The sequence below is a fragment of the Moschus berezovskii genome, chromosome 23 (assembly GCF_049115385.1).
Source record: "Moschus berezovskii isolate FMDL1 chromosome 23, NW_MosBer_1.0, whole genome shotgun sequence".
Taxonomy (NCBI): domain Eukaryota; kingdom Metazoa; phylum Chordata; class Mammalia; order Artiodactyla; family Moschidae; genus Moschus; species Moschus berezovskii.
In genome coordinates, this window is record NC_142482.1 from 16,146,423 (window position 1) to 16,165,846 (window position 19,424).

At 43.4% G+C, this 19,424-nt stretch overlaps 1 protein-coding gene across 1 annotated transcript in view; it reads left to right on the forward strand.

Moving 5' to 3' along the window:
• COL21A1 (collagen type XXI alpha 1 chain) overlaps positions 1 to 19,424 on the forward strand; it is a 222,849-nt gene that overhangs the window by 103,449 nt on the left and 99,976 nt on the right. Inside the window, exon 10 of the mRNA XM_088831150.1 lies at positions 7,033 to 7,095. Within this exon, the coding sequence (XP_088687276.1) occupies positions 7,033 to 7,095 (63 nt within the window). The remainder of the gene's footprint in view (positions 1 to 7,032; positions 7,096 to 19,424) is intronic.

Consider the following 19,424-nt stretch of genomic DNA (forward strand, 5'->3'; position numbering starts at 1 on the left):
TCCTGATCTTCATTAGTGGTACATTAGGCATCTTGAAGTGATACCAATTTTTATGCATGTATGTTCCTACAGCAAACTTTTAGCACACCCTTTGTCTTATCTGTTAAAAAGCCTCTGATTTTCAGTATTTTCAAGTTTCATGTGTTCCTCATTTTCATTCTCTCTTAGTCATCATCTCACCCCTTTGCCACCTACTACTTTAAGTGAAATTGCAGTTTTCCACTGATCTTCAAGTTGGCGAGCTTTCTTAATCTGCTTTCCATTTTCTTCAGAAAAGCTGGCAGGAAGACAGGAACACACACATGCTCTTCCATCCTTTCAGGGCTCTTTCCCCTGGAGGTGGCTCCTTACTCACATCAGGGACCTGTATGTGAAAAACAGAATCCATAGCAACACCCTGAGGTTTTCTTCCTTTGGAGAACTTCTGGCCTGGAAAATTGATAGGTTTTTAATTAGTCCAACAGAATCAGAACTAAAACAGATGAAGCGATTTTACTATACATCCAGCTGAGATGTATTGGTCGTTTTTGTTAGATGTTCTCTGGAACATTTTACAGATTTCCATCAGGCAGACTTACCTGTGCAGGAGAATCCAGTCTTCCCAGTAGCGAGAAACTGGGTTCTGGGAGCTGAGAGTTAAGTCGTGAAACTGAAAGAGGAGAAATTCACGTGTGGATGGGTGAGTAAGTGCTGATTTTAAGATTAAAGTCAGTCATCTGCTTCAAGTTTTCTGAACTTCCAACAAACATGACAACCCTTTTGTAAAAAGGGTTAACTTAACTGTGATAGTCCATACTTGGGCTTCCCTGGTAGCTCAGCTGGTGAAGAAATGTAGGAGACCTACGTTTGATTCCTGGTTTAGGAAGATCCTCTGGGGAAGGGATAGGCTATTCACTCCAGTATTCTCGGGCTTCCCTGGTGGCTCAGATGGTAAAGAATCTGCCTGCCATGTGGGAGACCTGGGTTCGACCCCTGGGGTGGGAGTATCCCCTTGAGGAGGGCATGGCAACCCACTCCAGTATTCTTGCCTGAAGAATCCCCATGGACAGAGGAGCCTGGCGGGCTACAGTCCATGGGGTCGCAAAGAGTCGGACACGACTGAGCAACCAAGCACAGCACAGCGCATACTTGGACTCTTCAGTAAGCTTAGAGAAGTGTATCTGTTACAGGGCTGTGAGCCCCTGAGCGAGGCTGGCTGATTCATTCTGTGTCCCTACTCTCAAAGGGAGTGACTAAATTGATGACACTCTGGGAATGATTTTTATATGGAAGTACTTCACAGTGAAGGTTAGTTCAGTTCTCCTTTGGAATTTCAGTGTCTAGAATAGTGCTTAATAGCAATATTTTTTATTTAATGAATTATGAAATGATTGAAAAAATAAGATTCACCTATCCCCCTGTTAACCCATGTGGAATGTCTTACAGGCAATCTCCGGTTTAAAAATAAATCCCTTCCAAAAGACCTGCCCATGCAACGGCAGCTTCTTTCTCCACTTCATAGCTAAAGGGACATCTGTGGGGACAAACTCCCCACATTTGATCTAATCTTCAGAATCTTCCTGCAGTGCAGGAGATGCAAGAGATGTGGATTCGATTCCTGGGTCAGGAAGATATCCTAGAGAATTAAGTGGCAACCCACTCCAGGATTCTTGCCTGGAAAGTTCCATGGACAGGGGAGCCTGGTGGGCTCCATTCTGTGGGTTCTCAAAGAGTTGGACACGACTGAGCACACACACACACACACAGAGTGAAAATGTGGAAAAAAAGCAATTTTTTTTCAACTTTTTTTAAGGAAGAAGCAATTTCTTAATAATTTATTTTCTCTGAAATACCGTTCTTTCTACAAGTTTATTGGCCCTTTGTTTCACCCTGATAATTCTACTGAGTAGCGATGCCTTTGGGTTATCAAAGTAACCTCTGGCTAAAATACAAAAGCCTTTGGGAAATTTCAGGAACCACTGGGAGTTCACATATTTATGCTAATTTCCCCAAATTAAGTGGATTCCTTCTAGCTGAAGAGAATTAGTATTTGAGTCTTGAGGGAGAGAAAAGGTTGGTTTTGGTGAAAACCAAAGGAATTGGTTTTAGGTCAGATACTTCTGTGGAGGCCAGTGGGTAGTCTCAAGGCACAGGGATTTTGAGAAGAGAACTTTAAAACACGGGATTCAGGCCTAAGCGACCTTTGTTTTAGATGAATAACTTAAAATAATTAACTTACTTTTGCAAGCGCAATTGTTTCTCACTTTGTTCATATTTGCACACTTGCAAGGCTGTGTGCAGGGATGTTTCAACTTAGTCCATGACGTTCCCATTCCTGGCAGCAACTCAGAAATTCTGTGGCACAAAATCAATTCATCATAAGTAAGAATTGCTTTTCAGCTGAATACTTATTTTTTAAAATTGCACATGTTTCAACTAAAGTACAAGAAAGTAGATTGAGAATTTAGTCACAGTTGTGTAATTATATGTCATATGTCTAATTTAATATATTTGGAAAATCGTTTCCATGTTAAGCTTGCTAGCCTTCCCTGGGTTGGTTTCTGATCAGAGTTTGCATTTTGATGTGGGCAGAGAGAGAGGCACTTAGGAGCATGGTGTCTAAAGTTGAATTAGCTGAGTTCCCATCTCCACTGCTACCTTGTGACCTTGGACAAGTTACCTAACCTTCTTGGGCCTTAGTTTTCTTATGTATACAGTGGGAACAGTAAAATTACCTGCTTCATGGGATTCTTATGAGGATTAAGAAATTGAATACAGGTAAATTTCATAGCATCAGGAGTTGGTGATGGACAGGGAAGCCTGGTGTGCTGTGATTCATGGGGTTGCAAAGAGTCAGACAGGACTGAGCGACTGAACTGAACTGAAATTTCACAGCAGGCTTCCTTGGTTGCTCAACGATAAAGAGCCTGTTTGCCAATGCAGAGGACCTATGTGATGCTGGTTCAATCCCTGGGTCTGAAAGATCCCCTGGAGAAGGAAATGGCAATCCACTCCAGTATTCTTGCCTGGAAAAATCCATGGACAGAGGAGACTGGTGGGCTACAGTCAATGGGGTCTCAAAGAGTCAGATATGACTTAGCAACTGAACAACAGCAAATCTTGTGGAGCAGTGCTTAGCATGTAGTAAGCAATCAGTAAAGGTTGGTGTCAGCTTTTACTACAGTAGTAAAATTGAATTTTTATTCTAATTGGCCTTCTCTTAAAAAATCAGTTAGGGTTTTACTTTATTTTTCCAGTTTTTTGAAGCAATAGCAAACCTACCTGAGGTTTTGCAAATAAACCAGAAGGGCAATAGTTCAAATAACCACTAAAACCTACCAGAAATATTAGAACCTGCAGAAGAGATTATTTTCCCTCTGGGGGCCATTGACCTGTGTTGCCTTAAGAAGTCACATTGGGTTTATCTTGTGGGTGAATTTTTCCCTTGGAAACTTAGTTTTGATTCATTAAAATATTATCGTTATGTTTTGTACTTTCATGCGGCTTAAAAATGCAACTCCTGTTTCTTCTCATGCCAAAGTTTTATTTCAGCCTCATCATCATAGAAGTTAAACCTTCTCAGACCCTTTTGATGTTGTGGATTTTTCTGATAATTAATACTGTACGAGTAAAGAGGTCATTAACAGATTTGATCTGATTGGAAATAATCAGTTCAGTTCAGTTCAGTTGCTCAGTCGTGTCCGACTCTTTGTGACCCCATGGATTGCAGCACACCAGGCCTCTCTGTCCTTCACCAACTCCTGGAGTTCACTCAAACTCATGTCCATTGAGTTGGTGATGCCATCCAACCATCTCATCCTCTGTCATCCCCTTCTCCCACCTTCAGTCTTTCCCAGCATCAGGGTCTTTTCCAATGAGTCAGTTCTTTGCATCAAGTGGCCAAAGTATTGGAGTTTCACCTTCAGCATCAGTCCTTCCAGTGAATATTCAGGACTGATTTCCTTTAGGATGGACTGGTTGGATCGCATTGCATTCCAAGGGACTCTCAAGAATCTTCTCCAACACTATAGTTCAAAAGCGTCAATCTTCAGTGCTCAGCTTTCTTTATAGTCCAACTCTCACATCTATACATGACTACTGGAAAAACCATAGTTTTGAATAGACAGACCTCTGTAGGCAAAGTAATGTCTCTGCTTTTTAATATGCTGTCTAAGTTGGTCATAATTTTCTTCCAAGGAGCAAGCATCCTTTAATTTCATGGCTGCAGTCACCATCAAAGTTATTGAAATTCTCCTTGATACTCAGCATTGTTCTAAAACAATGGAAAACATTAACCATGTTTTTAAGGGGCCTCAATCCACATGATGAATAAAGACCAATCAAGGGATAATTTTGAGAAAACTCTCGTTATAAATAAGTGATCAGTGCATGTCAAGGGAGCTGCTGTAGTATTTCAGTAGAAAAACCCATCAGGAGAAAGTGCAGTAACAAGGAGGGTACACTGATCGGAAACCTTGTTATACTGACTCAAATGCAAAAGGAAGAAAGTCTTCCCAGGAGAAAAAGAAAAAAAGAAAGATGGAATTTGTTGAGCAGTAGTGAGGCCAATCTGAACATGGTTAAAGAAAGATGTCAGAGAGGTCAGAAATCAGTGTGGATCTTCTCAAATTAGAAGAAAATACATCTAATACCCTAGAGAATGGAAACACTGCTCTCTAATGCCTGGCTGATACTGGCTATCTTTGGATTAGAATTACAAATTGTGTCTCTTCAGTAAGAAATTACATGTCCCTACATTACTTTTCTCCCTGAGTTTACAACTATTCCTTTTCTATCTCTTTTAAAAACGGCATGTCCCTTCTCCTCAGCCTTTCCATATGGTCAACCTCTTGGGCAAGCATAAGGTAAAGCCCATCCCTTCTCCACTGGCTCCTTGATAGAGTTCACATAGTTCTTTCCATTTTTCCTGTTATGTTTCAGGAACACACCTCCCTCGCCAGTAGCCTGAAGTCGAATTTCAGACCAGAGCACTTGGCTCTGTGCAATTTCCCTTAGCAGTGGCCTTCAGTTAACATATAATCACTGTGGTATGTGTGAGTGATTTCTTGCTGTAGATGTGCAGCCCTGCTGAATTGAAATCAGTTATCTCTCTGTCATGGTTCACCGATAAATGATGGCTGAGACGTGATCTTTTTCAGCAAGATGCCCCTCGTGGATTCTGTAATACACAAATATGATATCATTACTATTATTGTTTTTGGACACACCCTGTGTTTCGTGGGATCTTAGTTCCTCGACCAGGGATTGAACCTGCGCCTTCAATGGATGGAGTCCTAACCACTGGACCACAGGGAAATCCCTGATACTATTTTTTAAGGTAGTTCTTAGAATTAAATTATAAAACACACTCACCTCACAAAAAAATGTTGCTTTCATTGTTTTTCACAAATATTGGCCATCTGGCTGGTCAGTTCAGTTCAGTCACTCAGTTGCGTCTGACTCTTTGTGACCCCATGGACTTCAGCACGTCAGGCCTCCCTGTCCATCACCAGCTCCTTGAGCTTGCTCAAACTCATGTCCAATGAGTCGGTGATGCCATCCAACCATCTCATCCTCTGTCGTCTCTTTCTCTTCCTGCCTTCAATCTTTCCCAGCATCAGGATCTTTTCCAATCTAATTGGTCAGTATTGGTCATTGCGCTGCATGCTACAGTTTTTAGAATGTGCCTGGGCTTGTTGCCAGGCTATACAGAATAATGTTCCTTGAAGGTCTCTGGTGTGTGAGGACAGAGTTTGTATTTTAGGTGTGACATGTATTCAAGGACGTTGGGAGCTGGACAGGGTTGTTTGGCTTGGGCCTGGTTTTCATGAGGCTTCGTTTTCATGGGGCTTTGATTGTAGCTCAGCTGGTAAAGAATCTGCCAGCAAGGCAGGAGACCGGGTTCGATCCCTGGGTTGGGAAGATCCCCTGGAGAAGGGAATGGCTCCCCACGCCAGTATTCTGGCCTGGAGAATTCCATGGGGATGCAAAGAGTTGGATATGACTGAGCAAATTTCACTTTTTCTTTCACTTTTCCTTTTGATGAAAATATTCAAATTGTAGAAGTTTAATATTGTGTTAAAATGAAATTATAAATATAGGCAGAGACACACTGACTAGATTGAAAGGAATAATTGTTGTACAGCTTTAAACTTGACTCCCACATAGAAAATCACATAGCTTGTGGACTTTTTTTTTTTAAATACTTCTTTAAGGATATAAATTATTCCTATTTTTATTGAAGTATCATTGACTTACAATATTGTGTCAATTAGTTCTGTACAGCAAACATATTCAGTTAAGCATATATAAATAAATATATACACACACATATATATGTGCTTTTTCATAGTCTTTTCCATTATGGTTTATTGTAGGATATTGAATATATTAATAGTTCCCTGTGCTATGCAGTAGTACCTTGTTGTGCATCCGTCCTGTATATAATAGTTTGCCTCTGTTAACCCCAAATTCCCAATCTATTCGTCCCCCACGTCTCTATCCCCTTGGCAACCACGAGTCTATATCTGTCTTTGAGTCTGTTTCTATTTCATAGGTAAGTTCATCAGTGTCATATTTTAGATTCAACTTACAAGTGATATCATATTAAAAATAATTATAAATTGAATTGTTGTATCATAAGTCATGGATATCTGTAGTGTAATGTCTAGAATAGAATTAAAGTTGTAGATTGCTGAGTGAAATAGTTGTTGAAGCCATAATTGTTGTGACATTGCCCAGTTTGTTCAGAATTCTAAAAATGTTTCCTGCCATAAATACTGACATTTTGCATCAGTGAAAAGTACTTCCCTTGCTATACCTGTAATGTTCACAGAATTAAATCCCTGAAATATTTCATAATAAAAAGGCTTTACTTTTAAAAGTAACTATGATATCATTTTTCTAACCCTATTTTGGGATTTCTACTTTTACATTTGTTTGTTTGTTTTACAACAAGCTGCAAATGATGGAATTGGTTTTGAACCCTGGTGGGCTCTGACTGAATCAGTAGAGTTGGTTGTTTTGGACTGAGAATTTTTTTCCCCTCTCTAGGGTGACCCTGGACAGCCTGGGAATCCTGGCTACCCTGGACAGCCTGGTCAAGATGGTAAGCCTGTGAGTACAGAAAGCTTGGTCATCTCCAGTACTGGGAATCTAGGGTCAATGTAATGTCATTGCTCGGGGCCAAGATCAATAGGCAGGGGAGACTTTATTCAAGACAGTCGTCATAGAGGAGAGTCAACTCCACACAGCTGAACCAGAGGGAGGGGGGCTCCGGAGTGCTGGGTGAGCTGGGCGGAAAGTGCTGGAGGCCTTTGAGGGGAGGCTGATCCAGGGATGGAGCAACTGCAGTTGTTCCTGAGTCTGGTGCGTGTCCTCCGAGTGATTCGCCCCCCTGTGTTTGCTCATGTGCGCCTGTCCAAGTTGTCTCCTCTCCTCTGTTTCCTTAATGGTTCCATTGTTTAATTTCTTTTTAGTTTTATTTTTTAAATTAATTAATTTATTTTAATTGGAGGCTAATTACTTTACAATATTGTAGTGGTTTTTGCCATACACTGACATGGATCACATGTACACCCATGGCTGATTCTTATCAATGTTCCATTTCAAAGGGATGGCTCCTGGGTCCTGGGGAAAGACCTGGGCTGTCAAATGGGCAAGAAGCTTTTTAAAAGATGTACATCTCAAAGGACCAGAGAAAGAATTTAGATGATCAGTTTTCTAAAGTAAATGCTATAAGAAAGGAGATCAGGAGTGTAGAGCTGGGAAGAAAAAAACTGAAGTTTCTTCAAGCTGAGTGCACCATTAGGGCTAGCCTGATATATAGAACTAGTGTATTAGTCACCTGGCTATCTTCACAAGAGCACACATCCTCATTACTTTAAAAACTGCCCAGTGAGCTCCTAATAGCAATGATTAGATGGACTCAGAAATCCTACTTTTTTCCCTTCATATCTTAAAGTTTTCAAGTTAAAGATGATGTTATTTTCCTAAGAATATATGCACTATAGTATACTTATACTCTGATTTTAAAAAATATCCTGTAAAGTTCATAGAGAATTTTAGGGATATTTATGAATTCAGGAAACATAAAGTTTAGCCACTTTAATGCAACTGAGGCAAATGCTTACAGGTAAGTCATCTGTCAGGATGTTTATCACAGTAAGCAAACATGAGATATTAGCTCTTGAATGTTAAATAATTTTGCCAAAAGAGTATCTCCTGGGAGACTTTATTATGAGATATTAACTCTTGCCATGAAGGCTGGGAAGGTTTATGCTGTGAAGCAATAATTTTCAAGGCATGAAAGAAGCACAAGCCTCATGTTAAACCACCAGCACCCCAACCGTCAGGACTGAGGAGCTTGTTCAGTCCCTGACGGAGGTTTGCCAGCAAATTTCATATAAAAGATAAAGCCAGCTTTGGAAGAGGCAATGGTGCCTTTCACGTCTGTGTTGCATGGGAAAGGGGTTAACATACAGGGGAGCCCCTGTGAGAGGGACAACAAGCGAAGGCGTCTGCAGAGGTGAGGAGGCGGTGGTTAGCTTGGAGCCGAGGAGCTGTTGGCCCGGGGTTCGGTGCTGTGAACTGACCACCCGCCCCCGCCCAGGACTCACTCCGGGTGTGATGGAGATCGGTGGGGGCTGCAGAAAGGGAGTGACGTGGTCTGATTCACGATTCAGAAAGATAAAAAATGAACATTCTGTGGAGAGATCACATGAGTGTCAACTGAAAAAAAAAATCATAATCTAATCATTGAGCTAAGCTTTATTCAGGGGGCTTTCTGAGGACGTCAAGCCTGGGAGGTGTCCTCTCAGACAGCGTGAGGGACTGCTCTGAAGAGGAAAAGGGGTCAGAATATAGAGGGCTTATTGCAAAAACAGATCAGGTCGTCCAGACATCAAAAGGTTACCGGACATCTCAGCTCAGGAATTCAGTGGGTTTCTGTGTTTGGGAAGAGCCTGAGGCTGGGCTCCCTGAGATCGTTCTCTTGACCTGCACCTCAGCCCTCTGGAGCCAGTGTCCTGTGCCTCCTCAGGGAGCATCCCGGGGGCTGCCGTGGCTGCCGGCTTGATTGTGGGCGTGCCGTTTCCACCCGAGTCTCTCAGGGCTCACTGTCCAGGCAGCTGGCAAGCGGTGGCTGCAGCAACCTTTGATTCCTGGTACGGCAGGTGACGTTTTCCAGGCACATTCACAGTCTGTGCCTAGGCTGTCGAATCTGCTTTTCATAATTTTAACTGTGGCTGCGCTGGGTCTTCACTGCAGCGCGCGGGCTCTTGGCTGCGATGCCCGTGCTTGCTTGCGGGGTGCAGCACTGCCCCTCGCTGCGGCGCGTGGGCCCGGCGGTCCTGGCTCGGGGCGCGCTCCTGCGGCGCGTGCGCTCAGTTCCCCCGCAGCGTCGTTTTCAGTCACGGGAGTGGGAGTGGGAGACCATGGAGGAGGTTATTTCAGGATTGTGAGGGCAGCCTGGATTAAGGGCCATGTGGTGTTGGAGAAGACTCTTGAGAGTCCCTTCTACCGCAAGGAGATCCAACCAGTCCATTCTAAAGGAGATCAATCCTGGGTGTTCATTGGAGGGACTGATGCTAAAGCTGAAACTGCAATACTTTGGCCACCTCATGCGACGAGTTGACTCACTGGAAAAGACTCTGATGCTGGGAAAGGTTGGGGGCGGGAGGAGAAGGGGACGACAGAGAATGAGATGGCTGGATGGCATCACCGACTCTGTGGACATGAGTTTGAGTGAACTCCGGGAGTTGGTGATGGACAGGGAGGCCTGGCGTGCTGTGATTCATGGGGTCACGGAGAGTCGGACACGACTGAGCAACTGAACTGAACTGAACCGACGAGCGAGGGCATCGGAGGGTGAGATGACTGGATGGCATCTCCGACGCAGTGAACGTGAACTTGGGCAAACTTCGGGAGAGCTTGGAATGGTGAGGACAGGGAGGCCTGGCATGCTGCAGTGCCCGGGGGCGCAGAGTCAGACACGCCCGGAGACTGAACAACAGCACTGGAGAAGGTGGAAGGGGTCAGAGTCGGGAGTATTTTTTATGTGAAACTGAGCAGACTCATTGTCAAGTTAGATGTGAGGCACGAAAGAGCCCCGGAGGCTTCACAGGAGTTTAGTCTGAGCAGCGCGGTGAGTTTGGGGGCCCTTTTCTGGGCTGGCTGACAGAATCTCAGGACTGTCGAGTCAGAGAGCAGTTAGCACACAGGCTCTGTAGCATGCGGGTATCTCTGAACCCACCAGCGCTGATGAGATGATTCAGGGAATAAGCTCAGATAACTGGAGAAGAGAGCAGGGCAGGAGGCTGCGCTTAGGGCTCTGTTCCAGAGGAAAAGAGGAGGAGGATCCAGCCAAGGAAACTGGGACAAAATGGTCAGGGAAGCAGGATAGCATGGAGACGGTGTCCTCCCAGAAGTCAAGTGAAGACTGAGTCTGAAGAAGGAGCAGTCCGTTGTGTCATCCTGCCTTGAGGGTGATAAAAATGAAGTTTGTGCCTAGACTGCTGAATTTGCTTTTTAATTTTTGTTTATGTTGTGGCTGCGTTGGGTCTTCACTGCAGCGCGCAGGCCCTCAGCTGCGGTGTGCTTGCTTCTCTTGCTGTGGTGCAAGAACCTCTCTCGCTGTGGGGCAAGGCCTCAGTGGTTGTGGCACATGGACTCTCTAGGTGTGGCACGTGGGCTTAATTGCCCTGTTGCATGTGGGATCTTAGTTCCCTGACCAGGCCCCCGCTTTGAAAGGTGGATTCTTAACCACTGGCCTGCCGGGGAGGTCCCCTGGATTTGCTGGATAAATGTCATTGAGGACCTTGATAAATGAGGTTTCAGGGAGAAGCTGGGTAGGAAACTGGATTTGAGAGAGGTAAATCGGGGGTCAAATAGTAACAGGGATACAGATGCTCCTGAGGGGTGTAGAGGGAAGAGAGACCTGAAACGGCTGCACGTGGGAGATATGGGTTGAAGGGGTTTTAAACAATAGGAAATGTTAGAGCACGTTTCTATCATGATGAAAATGAGGTGGAAGGGGGGGAAAATGTGGTGATTTGGGAGATAAGGGATATTTGCAGGAAGAAAAGACTTGCATAGGTAAAGGCAGTGGTTCCACTGACAAGAGGGAGAATGTAGCCTGCTGGATAAAATTCTAGGCAGTTAAATATTTACATGGGGGCAGAGAGCCAAGCCACTCAGTATAGCAATAGCTGGGTGTGAGGATGAAATGTTTATCATCAGAGTGATTCTATTTGAGTTGAGTGAAATGAGTAGATTTCAATCCTAGCATCTCCCCCTTTCCCTTTATCCACTCTGTTAGGTACCTGTCAGTTCTCTTATAACCACCCCTTCCTCAGGATAACTGCATGTGTTGCATGACCGCAGTGCACTCCCTCACCCCCACTTGGAGGGGGAGTTCCACTCTGATCACACAGGGGGAGGTGGGCTTTATGAAGATGAGCCGTCTGCCGGGAGACCCCTTCCATGGGACACGCTCTTCCTTGCTGGCAGGTGCAGTGCTGTCCTGGCTCCAAAGCAGAGACATTTCACCTGCTGACCCTTCCCAGTGACGCGGAGTTCCCCAGACAGGACTGCCAAATTATTCAGGCTTTTGTCTTTTTAGTGGTTACAAAGTCCTGGGAAGTATTGAGAGGTGAGTGTGTTCCACAGGTTATCAGTTCTAGTTTGCTCTTTTTACCACTGGAAATTAGCTACAATTAGACTTCCTAGTTGGTAATAGTGGTAAAGAACCTCGTGCCAATGCAGGAGACCCAAGAGAGGCAGGTTCGATCCCTGGGTCAGGAAGATCCCCTGGACGAGGAAATGGCAACCCACTCCAGTATTCTTGCCTGGGAAATCCCATGGACAGAGGAGCCTGGTGGGCTACAGTCCATGGGGTCATAAAGAGTCAGGCATGACTGAAGTGACTTAACATGCACACAGCCTGATACAATAACTTTGGACGTTATACGTGTGACTCTCATTTAAACTATACATGGCAGCCCACTCCAGTGTTCTTACCTGGAGAACCCCAGGGACGGCGGAGCCTGGTGGGCTGCCGTCTGTGGGGTCGCACAGAGTCGGGCACGGCTGAGGCGACTCAGCAGCAGCAGCAGCAGCAGCAGCAGGCTTATTGTCTCATCTCATTCAGTACGTGGACATTTGTGTTGTGTGTGTGTGTGTAGCTGTACCTCTGTAGTGTCTGACATTAAATGTTAGACACTATCAGGTAATATCTGATATAAGAGAAAGAACAAACTTACTGTAACAGACAATAATGTCCACATCCTAAACTCCAAGCCCTGTGAATGTGGCAGCTTATGTGGCAAAAGAGACTTTGAGATGAAGACATTTTCTTGACCAATCTGAGTGGCCCAGTGTCATTACAGTAGTTCTTAGGAGAGGGAGGCAGGAGCGTCAGTCAGAGGAGGAGATGCTCTGGGTGATGGAAGCAGGGATCAGAGGGAAGCTGCCCTGAGCCAAGGGATGCAGGCAGCTTCTAGCAGCTGGGCAAGCGAAGGGACAGATTCTCCCCTGGTGCCTCTGGAAGGAATGCAGCCGCAGTGACACCAAGAATTTAGCTCCCTAAGACCCATTATGGATTTCTGACCTCCGGGACCAGGAGTGTGTGTGGGTAAAGGCACTCTGTTTGGGGGGATTTGTTTCAGCAGCCATGGGAACTGATACACTACCCCCAATGATGTTTACCCAAAGGGATACCTTTTTCTCTTAAATATCTTCCCTCCCCCATCTTTTCCCCTCTACAGGAGATAGGAGGTTGGGTGGCCAGGCAGTAGGAGAAAGTGAGCCTGGAGCCAGAGCAGCTGAGGGTCATTAGTGCGTGTCCAGGGCCAGCAGTGGAGTGGGGTGCGGTGGGTGGGGCTCTGGCTGGTGGCTGAAGCCATCTGGCCAAGGAAACTTGGATGGAACAAATCGAAGGGAATTCTGCTTTGTTTGGATTTGGTTCTGTGCAACCCCCCTCAATCAGCAATTTGAATCTTTTTCACATTATAACGAGGCCAAGTCAACTGAAGCTTTAAATAGGAAATTATTCCACTCTGGAGAAACACTAATTTTCATCAGGAAAATGCCTTCGACCCAAATTAAAGAGCTGCCTTCAAATCCTTCCACTGCTTTCTCATTTCTCTATCAGTTAAATGACTTCTCTCAGCACAGTGTCTGAAGGTATTACTATTTTACTGTTTCAACATTATCAAAAGAGAGGCAGAGGAAGTATTTATGTATCCTCTTAGGTTATTAAGAGTAGGACAACTATTAAAGGCTCTGCAATGCTATGAATATTGGAGTTTTTTAAAAGAAGGCCATTTGGGGGAAACATAATGGGGCAACTTTATGATCTTGTAGAAGTTTTTGTGTTTATGGTGTTTGTGTCTTTTCTGTCATCATTAATTCCTCTTCATTAAGGAAAGTACTTCCCTGAACCCAAAGCCCCGGCTGGTTGTTGGGAAGATCTGGGGCCATTTTGCTCTCTGCTTTTTAAAGTTGTTTTGCTTCCTTGGATCAGCTTTTCTGTCCGGAAAATAAGAAAATGGTGCCCAGTGAGGCCCAGTTTCTCTCCAATGCTGATTTTCTAAGATTTCATCAAAGTCATCACATTTGCTAAGAGAGAAAGGTGAGCTGGACCAAGCTTCAGGTTTCTGGATAAGATTCTCCATATTGGCCTTCAGAACTGAGGGCTTCCCTGGTGGCTCAGGTGGTAACGAATCTGCCTGCAATGTGGGAGACCTGGGTTTGATCCCTGGGTAAGGAAGATTCCCCTGGTGGAGGAAATGGCAGCCCATTCCAGTATTCTTGCCTGGAGAATTCTATGGATAGAGGAGCCTGATGGGCTGCAGTCCATGGGGTCGCAAAGAGTTGGACAAGTGAGCGACTAACCCTTTCTTTTCAGAACTGACCCAGGAAGATGACCATGCACTACGTCTGCTGGACAAGCATGCTTGGTCCAGAGTTGGCCGCGGGGTGCAGTGCGTCCCCCAGCCCTGCCCCTCTCAGCCTGTCCCCGAGTGGTCCACAGAGGCCAGAAGCAGGGTGGCTTTCTCCAGGGGTTAGACCATGCAGGAGTGGCAGTTATCACAGACGGGGAATTCCAAACTACAGGACCTTCTCCAGCCACACAGAGTGGGGTGGGGCAGGTCCTCCAGATGAAGGGGAAAGGTCGTTGGGAGGAAGGAGGGGTCTCTAGAGCCTGCAGGCCCTTGTGACCACTTGACTTTGGTTTCAGTCAGAATGAGCTCAAGAGCCATGGGAGGGACTGGAATAAAGGAGTGATGTGATATCGCTTATTTGTAAAGGAAATGACTGACTTCCAGGTTGAAACTGGAAATTGGACTTTAGGGTGATAAGGGCAAAAGCAGGGAAATGAGACAGGAGATAATCCAGGAATGAAACAAGGGTGGCTGGCATCAGGTTGGTAGGAGTGAGGGGAAGGGAACTGCTTATCTTCTGGGGATATTTTGAAGTTAGAGCCCCCAGGATTTACTGATGCATCAGACATGAGTTTGTGGAAAAGCAGCCAAGGGTGAATCTAGGGAGATGTAGAAGGATAGGGCAGAGAAGACTGGGGAAGGGGAGTCCGGACTTTGCTTTTGGATAGATCGGATTTTTACATTAGATGTTCAAGCAGAAATTGTAAGTGAATGACTGAACATAAAAGTCTGGCATTCAGAGGGAGTTCTCTTTTTTATGAACTGTCCTTTCTTGTATTTTGGATCCCAATTAATGCAATTCTTGTACATTAAGATAATGAATTCTTTGCTATAGATGTTGTCAATAGTTCTCTTTATTTGGTTTACAAAAGAGTAAAATTTCCCCACTATTAAGTATTTTGCTGTTTCTTCCAGGGTTTTTTTTTTTTTTTTTAGCATTTGATACTCTGTGTTCACTGACTTAATATGATTTTCAAGAATTTTTGATTCTTGATTTCATTTTGGGAATTTATTTTGGCATTTGGGTTGACATGAAGATCCAAATAGCTTTGGCAAATTTGGAGGATGGCTATTCTAACAGACTGAAATTCAAACGGAATATTTGTCTGGGACATGGCATTTAAATTTAACCTTGTCAAAAGAGGAATTAACATATGTAATGTGTGACTTAAAAGGATAATGTGACTTTTGGCATTATTGGTAATATATGATGTGAATATTAAGAAAGACTGCAGTCCTGCTTTTGGAGTTCTGGATTTGGTTAGAGGTACGAAGGAACTGGAATTCACTCAGAAGGGAGTCAACTCAGAAGACAACCTTGGATGGGGCGAGGGGATTACTGAGCTTCAGGTGTAATCTCAGCGAGGATGCTCTTCTCGATTCCACGATCCTCCAGAGTGGCGGTAGAGAATAGGAGGAAAGGAACACTGCTGCTGCTGCTGCTGCTAAGTCACTTCAGTCGTGTCCGACTCTGTGTGACCCCATAGACAGAAGCCCACCAGGCTCCCCCATCCCTGGGATTCTCCAGGCAAGAACACTGGAGTGGGTTGCCATTTCCTTCTCCAATGTGTGAAAGTGAAAAGTGAAATTGAAGTCGCTCAGTCGTGTCCGACCCTTAGCGACCCCATGGACTGCAGCCTACCAGGCTCCTCCATCCATGGGATCTTCCAGGCAAGAGTACTGGAGTGGCTTGCCATTGCCTTCTCCAGAAAGGAACACTAGGAAATAAAAAATAAGATAAACAGGAACACTAGGCTTGCAGAGTAAGCTTGGCAGGGGCTGGGGGGTAATTAGTAATAGGACCCAGGAGGCAAGCTTTTTATGCTTTTTTCTTTTCAGACTCTGAACTGAATATGGTACCAATTGTGTACTCAGTCCTTTAAGAGCTGTGGGGAGCTGGAGGCTGGTGCCGTGGAGATGGGGGGTCTGGAAAATGGGAGATGTTAGGGTACAAGTCAAAGGAATGGCTGTGATGCAGCTTGGGAAAGAGAATGACAAGAAGTGGACTCGTTATGAAGTGTTGGGGACATTCTAGACAGAACAGTTTCTACCTGAACTCTCCCTTCCCCCCAGCCTGTGTTCCTCGCCAAACCCGCTCACGGTTGCACTGTCTTCTGCTGCCACTAAACACTCACACACACACATCCTCAGGAGTCTCACTGATAAACTCAAATATGGACCATTTGCCTCAAATGAAATATCCATCGCCTGGGCAGTTTATCTTCCTTTTTCTAATAAAATGGTACATAAAACTCACCTCTTCTATAAAGCTTTCCTAGACAGTGCTTAGTGGATTAGCTACTTCATTTTTTTAAACACACCCTTTATGTAAATCTCACATATGAATCTTTACATGTTTATCTCATGCATCTCTTAGATTACAATATATTTTATAAATTATTCGTAATATGTACAATAATAATAATTGTGCATAATCATATATGTGAAAGTTATTTGTATATTTAATTAAATTAAGGAATTATTTGGTGACATATCTAGCACTTGTGTTTTTTTTTTTAGCACTTGTGATTTTAAAGGCCAATTCATGCCTACATTGTGTCTTCTTTTGATTATAATCTGTCTGAATGCAGAGCTGTTTCCACTATTATTTTTAGAGCCCTAGGTAGTGGTGACTAGTTGGACACAATGTTTATATGTTTGTTTGTTTATTTGTTTTTTCATTCTTCCACTCACATACTAGGTATTTCATTGAGTGTTCTAGGGTAAGGGAATATAGCAATGAACAAGACAGAAAAAATACCCTGCTGTTTTGGACCTCACATACCAGTGGGGAGAGACAGATAATAAATTCACAGTTATGAAATAATAAATAAGTAAGCAATATTAGATGGTGGGAAGTACTATGAAAAAAAGTTAGCAGCAGAGCAAGAAATGGAGTGAGGAACTATTGGTCATAAAGCATAACTACAGAGATTATAATAGTGACTAAAATGGTCCCAGTTACCTTAAAAGTTGTGCATTCTCCTTTCGAAATAAGCTTAGTATAACTTTAAGTGTAACCTCATTCAGGGAATGAAGTTTAATTGAATCTGTGAATCTGAGAACAGAAGAGAGCTATATCTGCAGAGATTATTTGTCAAAGGAAGGCGGTGGTTAGCTCAAGGCAAATTGTAATGGGAAAGTGGATGGTGTTTTATGATTATCATTCATCCCTTTATCTAAGGCAGGGAGAACTAGATTCAGATTAAGTTTCACTTGCAGATGTTGCTGCCCACTCCCCACCTTTGGAAGTTTTCATGATTTTTCAACTTTTTAAAAAGGTGGGACAAAAGCGCTATGCATTCAAGAGAAATTATACTTCAAATTTTGATCTTTTCCTGGACTAGTGATATGCAGTACAATGGTTTTGCCCAACTGTAGGCTAACAGAAGTCTTCTGAGCATGGTTAAGTCTTCTGGGAAACCCATGATGTTGAGTAGGTTAGGTGTATTCAGTGCATTTTCAGTTTATGGTATTTTCCATTTAAGATGGGTTTTTCTGGATGTAATCCCATTGTAAGTCAAAGAAGATCTGTATAGTAAATGTAACTTGCTTTCATTTGAATTAGAATTCTGTTTTTTATTCCTCAAAAGCATATAAATTCTTTTTTTATAAATCAGTTTTATAGAGATATAGATTATTTACAATAAAATACAAAATACACTCATTTCAAGTCTTAACAAATGTATACACCTGTCTAATCACCACTCTAATCAAGACTGTAGGTTTCCATTCCTCTAAACTGTTCTCTCTTGCCTCTGTGTAATCATTTTTCCGTTTCTGCCCTGTATTAAATAGTTCCATTGATTCTATGCCCTTCAATTTTAGCCACCAACCTACTAAAAATACTTCTGGAAGTAGGTGGATTATAAAAAAACAAGTCTTCATAAATGAAATAGCCTTTTCAAGCTCTAGGCTTTCTTCCTGTGACTGTCATTCAATTTATTTTTAGTCCATAAAAATATTTTTTTCTGATGTTTGTGCTACTTAATAGTTGATTACCAATTAAACTGTATTTCCCCCAGAAGCCATCAGTCAATGGCAGGATCAGCCATCTCTCTGCAGGAGCCAGAAACATGGGCTTCATTCCACAAATTCCAAACCCCTCACCCCTGTTCCCCCCCTTAACGCCCCTGAGTAGGCTCGGGGTCTACCTCTCCTCCTCTCCCCTGCAGGAAGCTTCCACTTTGTCTTCATGCACTTCCTGCCCCCCTCATCTGTCCTCCAGGTAAGCTTTGCAGAGTCTGACTGTGTGACCCCTTGGCTGAGCGCCTTGGGTAGGGATTGAAGACCCACAGTGCTGTGCACTTGGCCTTCGTCTGCCCACGCCGGTCCTGTTTCACAGCCTACTTCCTCGTGCTCTCTCATCTTTCTTCTCATGGATGTGGCTCATCCTGTCCACTGCAGGGCAGGCTGAAGGGCTCCCTCTGATGCACTGTGCTTCCTTGACTATTCCATTGAGCCTGTCTCTTCAGAAAGCTTCCCTGGATTGCCTACCCTTCATCCCTCATAGTATCATGGTTCTTTCTTAGAGCTCAGTGTGTGTGTAATTTTATAGATATCCGTGTGATTTATTTATCAAATCATTTTAGCAATCAGTTAAAGCCTTGGCTTTAGTGACTAATTTCTATAGTAGATAGACAATTTTACGAATATTGTTAGAATGTAGCTGTGTAGAAATTTTAGTTGTGTGTAGAACTGAGTTGCCCAGAAGAATCCACAGCACACATTAAAAGTATATACTTGATTTTGGTTGCCTAGTTACCCTGGCTGGGTATCTAAGAGACTCTATTGGAAATCTGGGAAACACTGAAGAAAGTTATGTAATAGCGTAAAATTTAAATCACATTCTTTTTTACATTTAAAAATGGGAGTGACATCCAAAGAGATTTCTCTAGATTTCATTCTCAAGTTTAGAGTATTTAAAGGAAACCAATGACTATCCTCATTACTGAAACAAAATTACACATGTAGATTGGCAGAATATTTTATGCTATGATTAGAACTGGGCGCAAAAGAAATTGTGACCCTTGCACAATGATTTTATTTTCTTTATTTTCTTTGCAAAGCTATACATCTTTCCTGGAGCATCAGAACTCTGAATCATGGAAGAAAGTAAATTGATTCTGTATTCTTCAACCCTGCAATTTGGCAGCAAGAATATTTTTTCCTAAAAAAATGACTCATTTACAAAGAGACTTTGTGTGAGCGTGGAAAAGACTTTCATACTCTCAGAAATCTTGCAGTTGGGGGAAGGGTGGGTATTTGGACCTGCTAAAATTGCAAAAGGGCAAAATTAATGTTGAGCAGTATTAATTGGTCTATGATAATGTGAAAGTTGCAGTTCTATAAGAAAATACAGAAATACCTATGTTCATAAAAGAGAGACTCAGTAACCTATATGAAAAGCTTATCATTTGTCCTGTTTCAGGGCTTTTTTCTTTTTTGGTTTTATTGTGCCCTGCTATGAGTCAAGCAACGTTTTAGTTCTTGCTCCTCTTG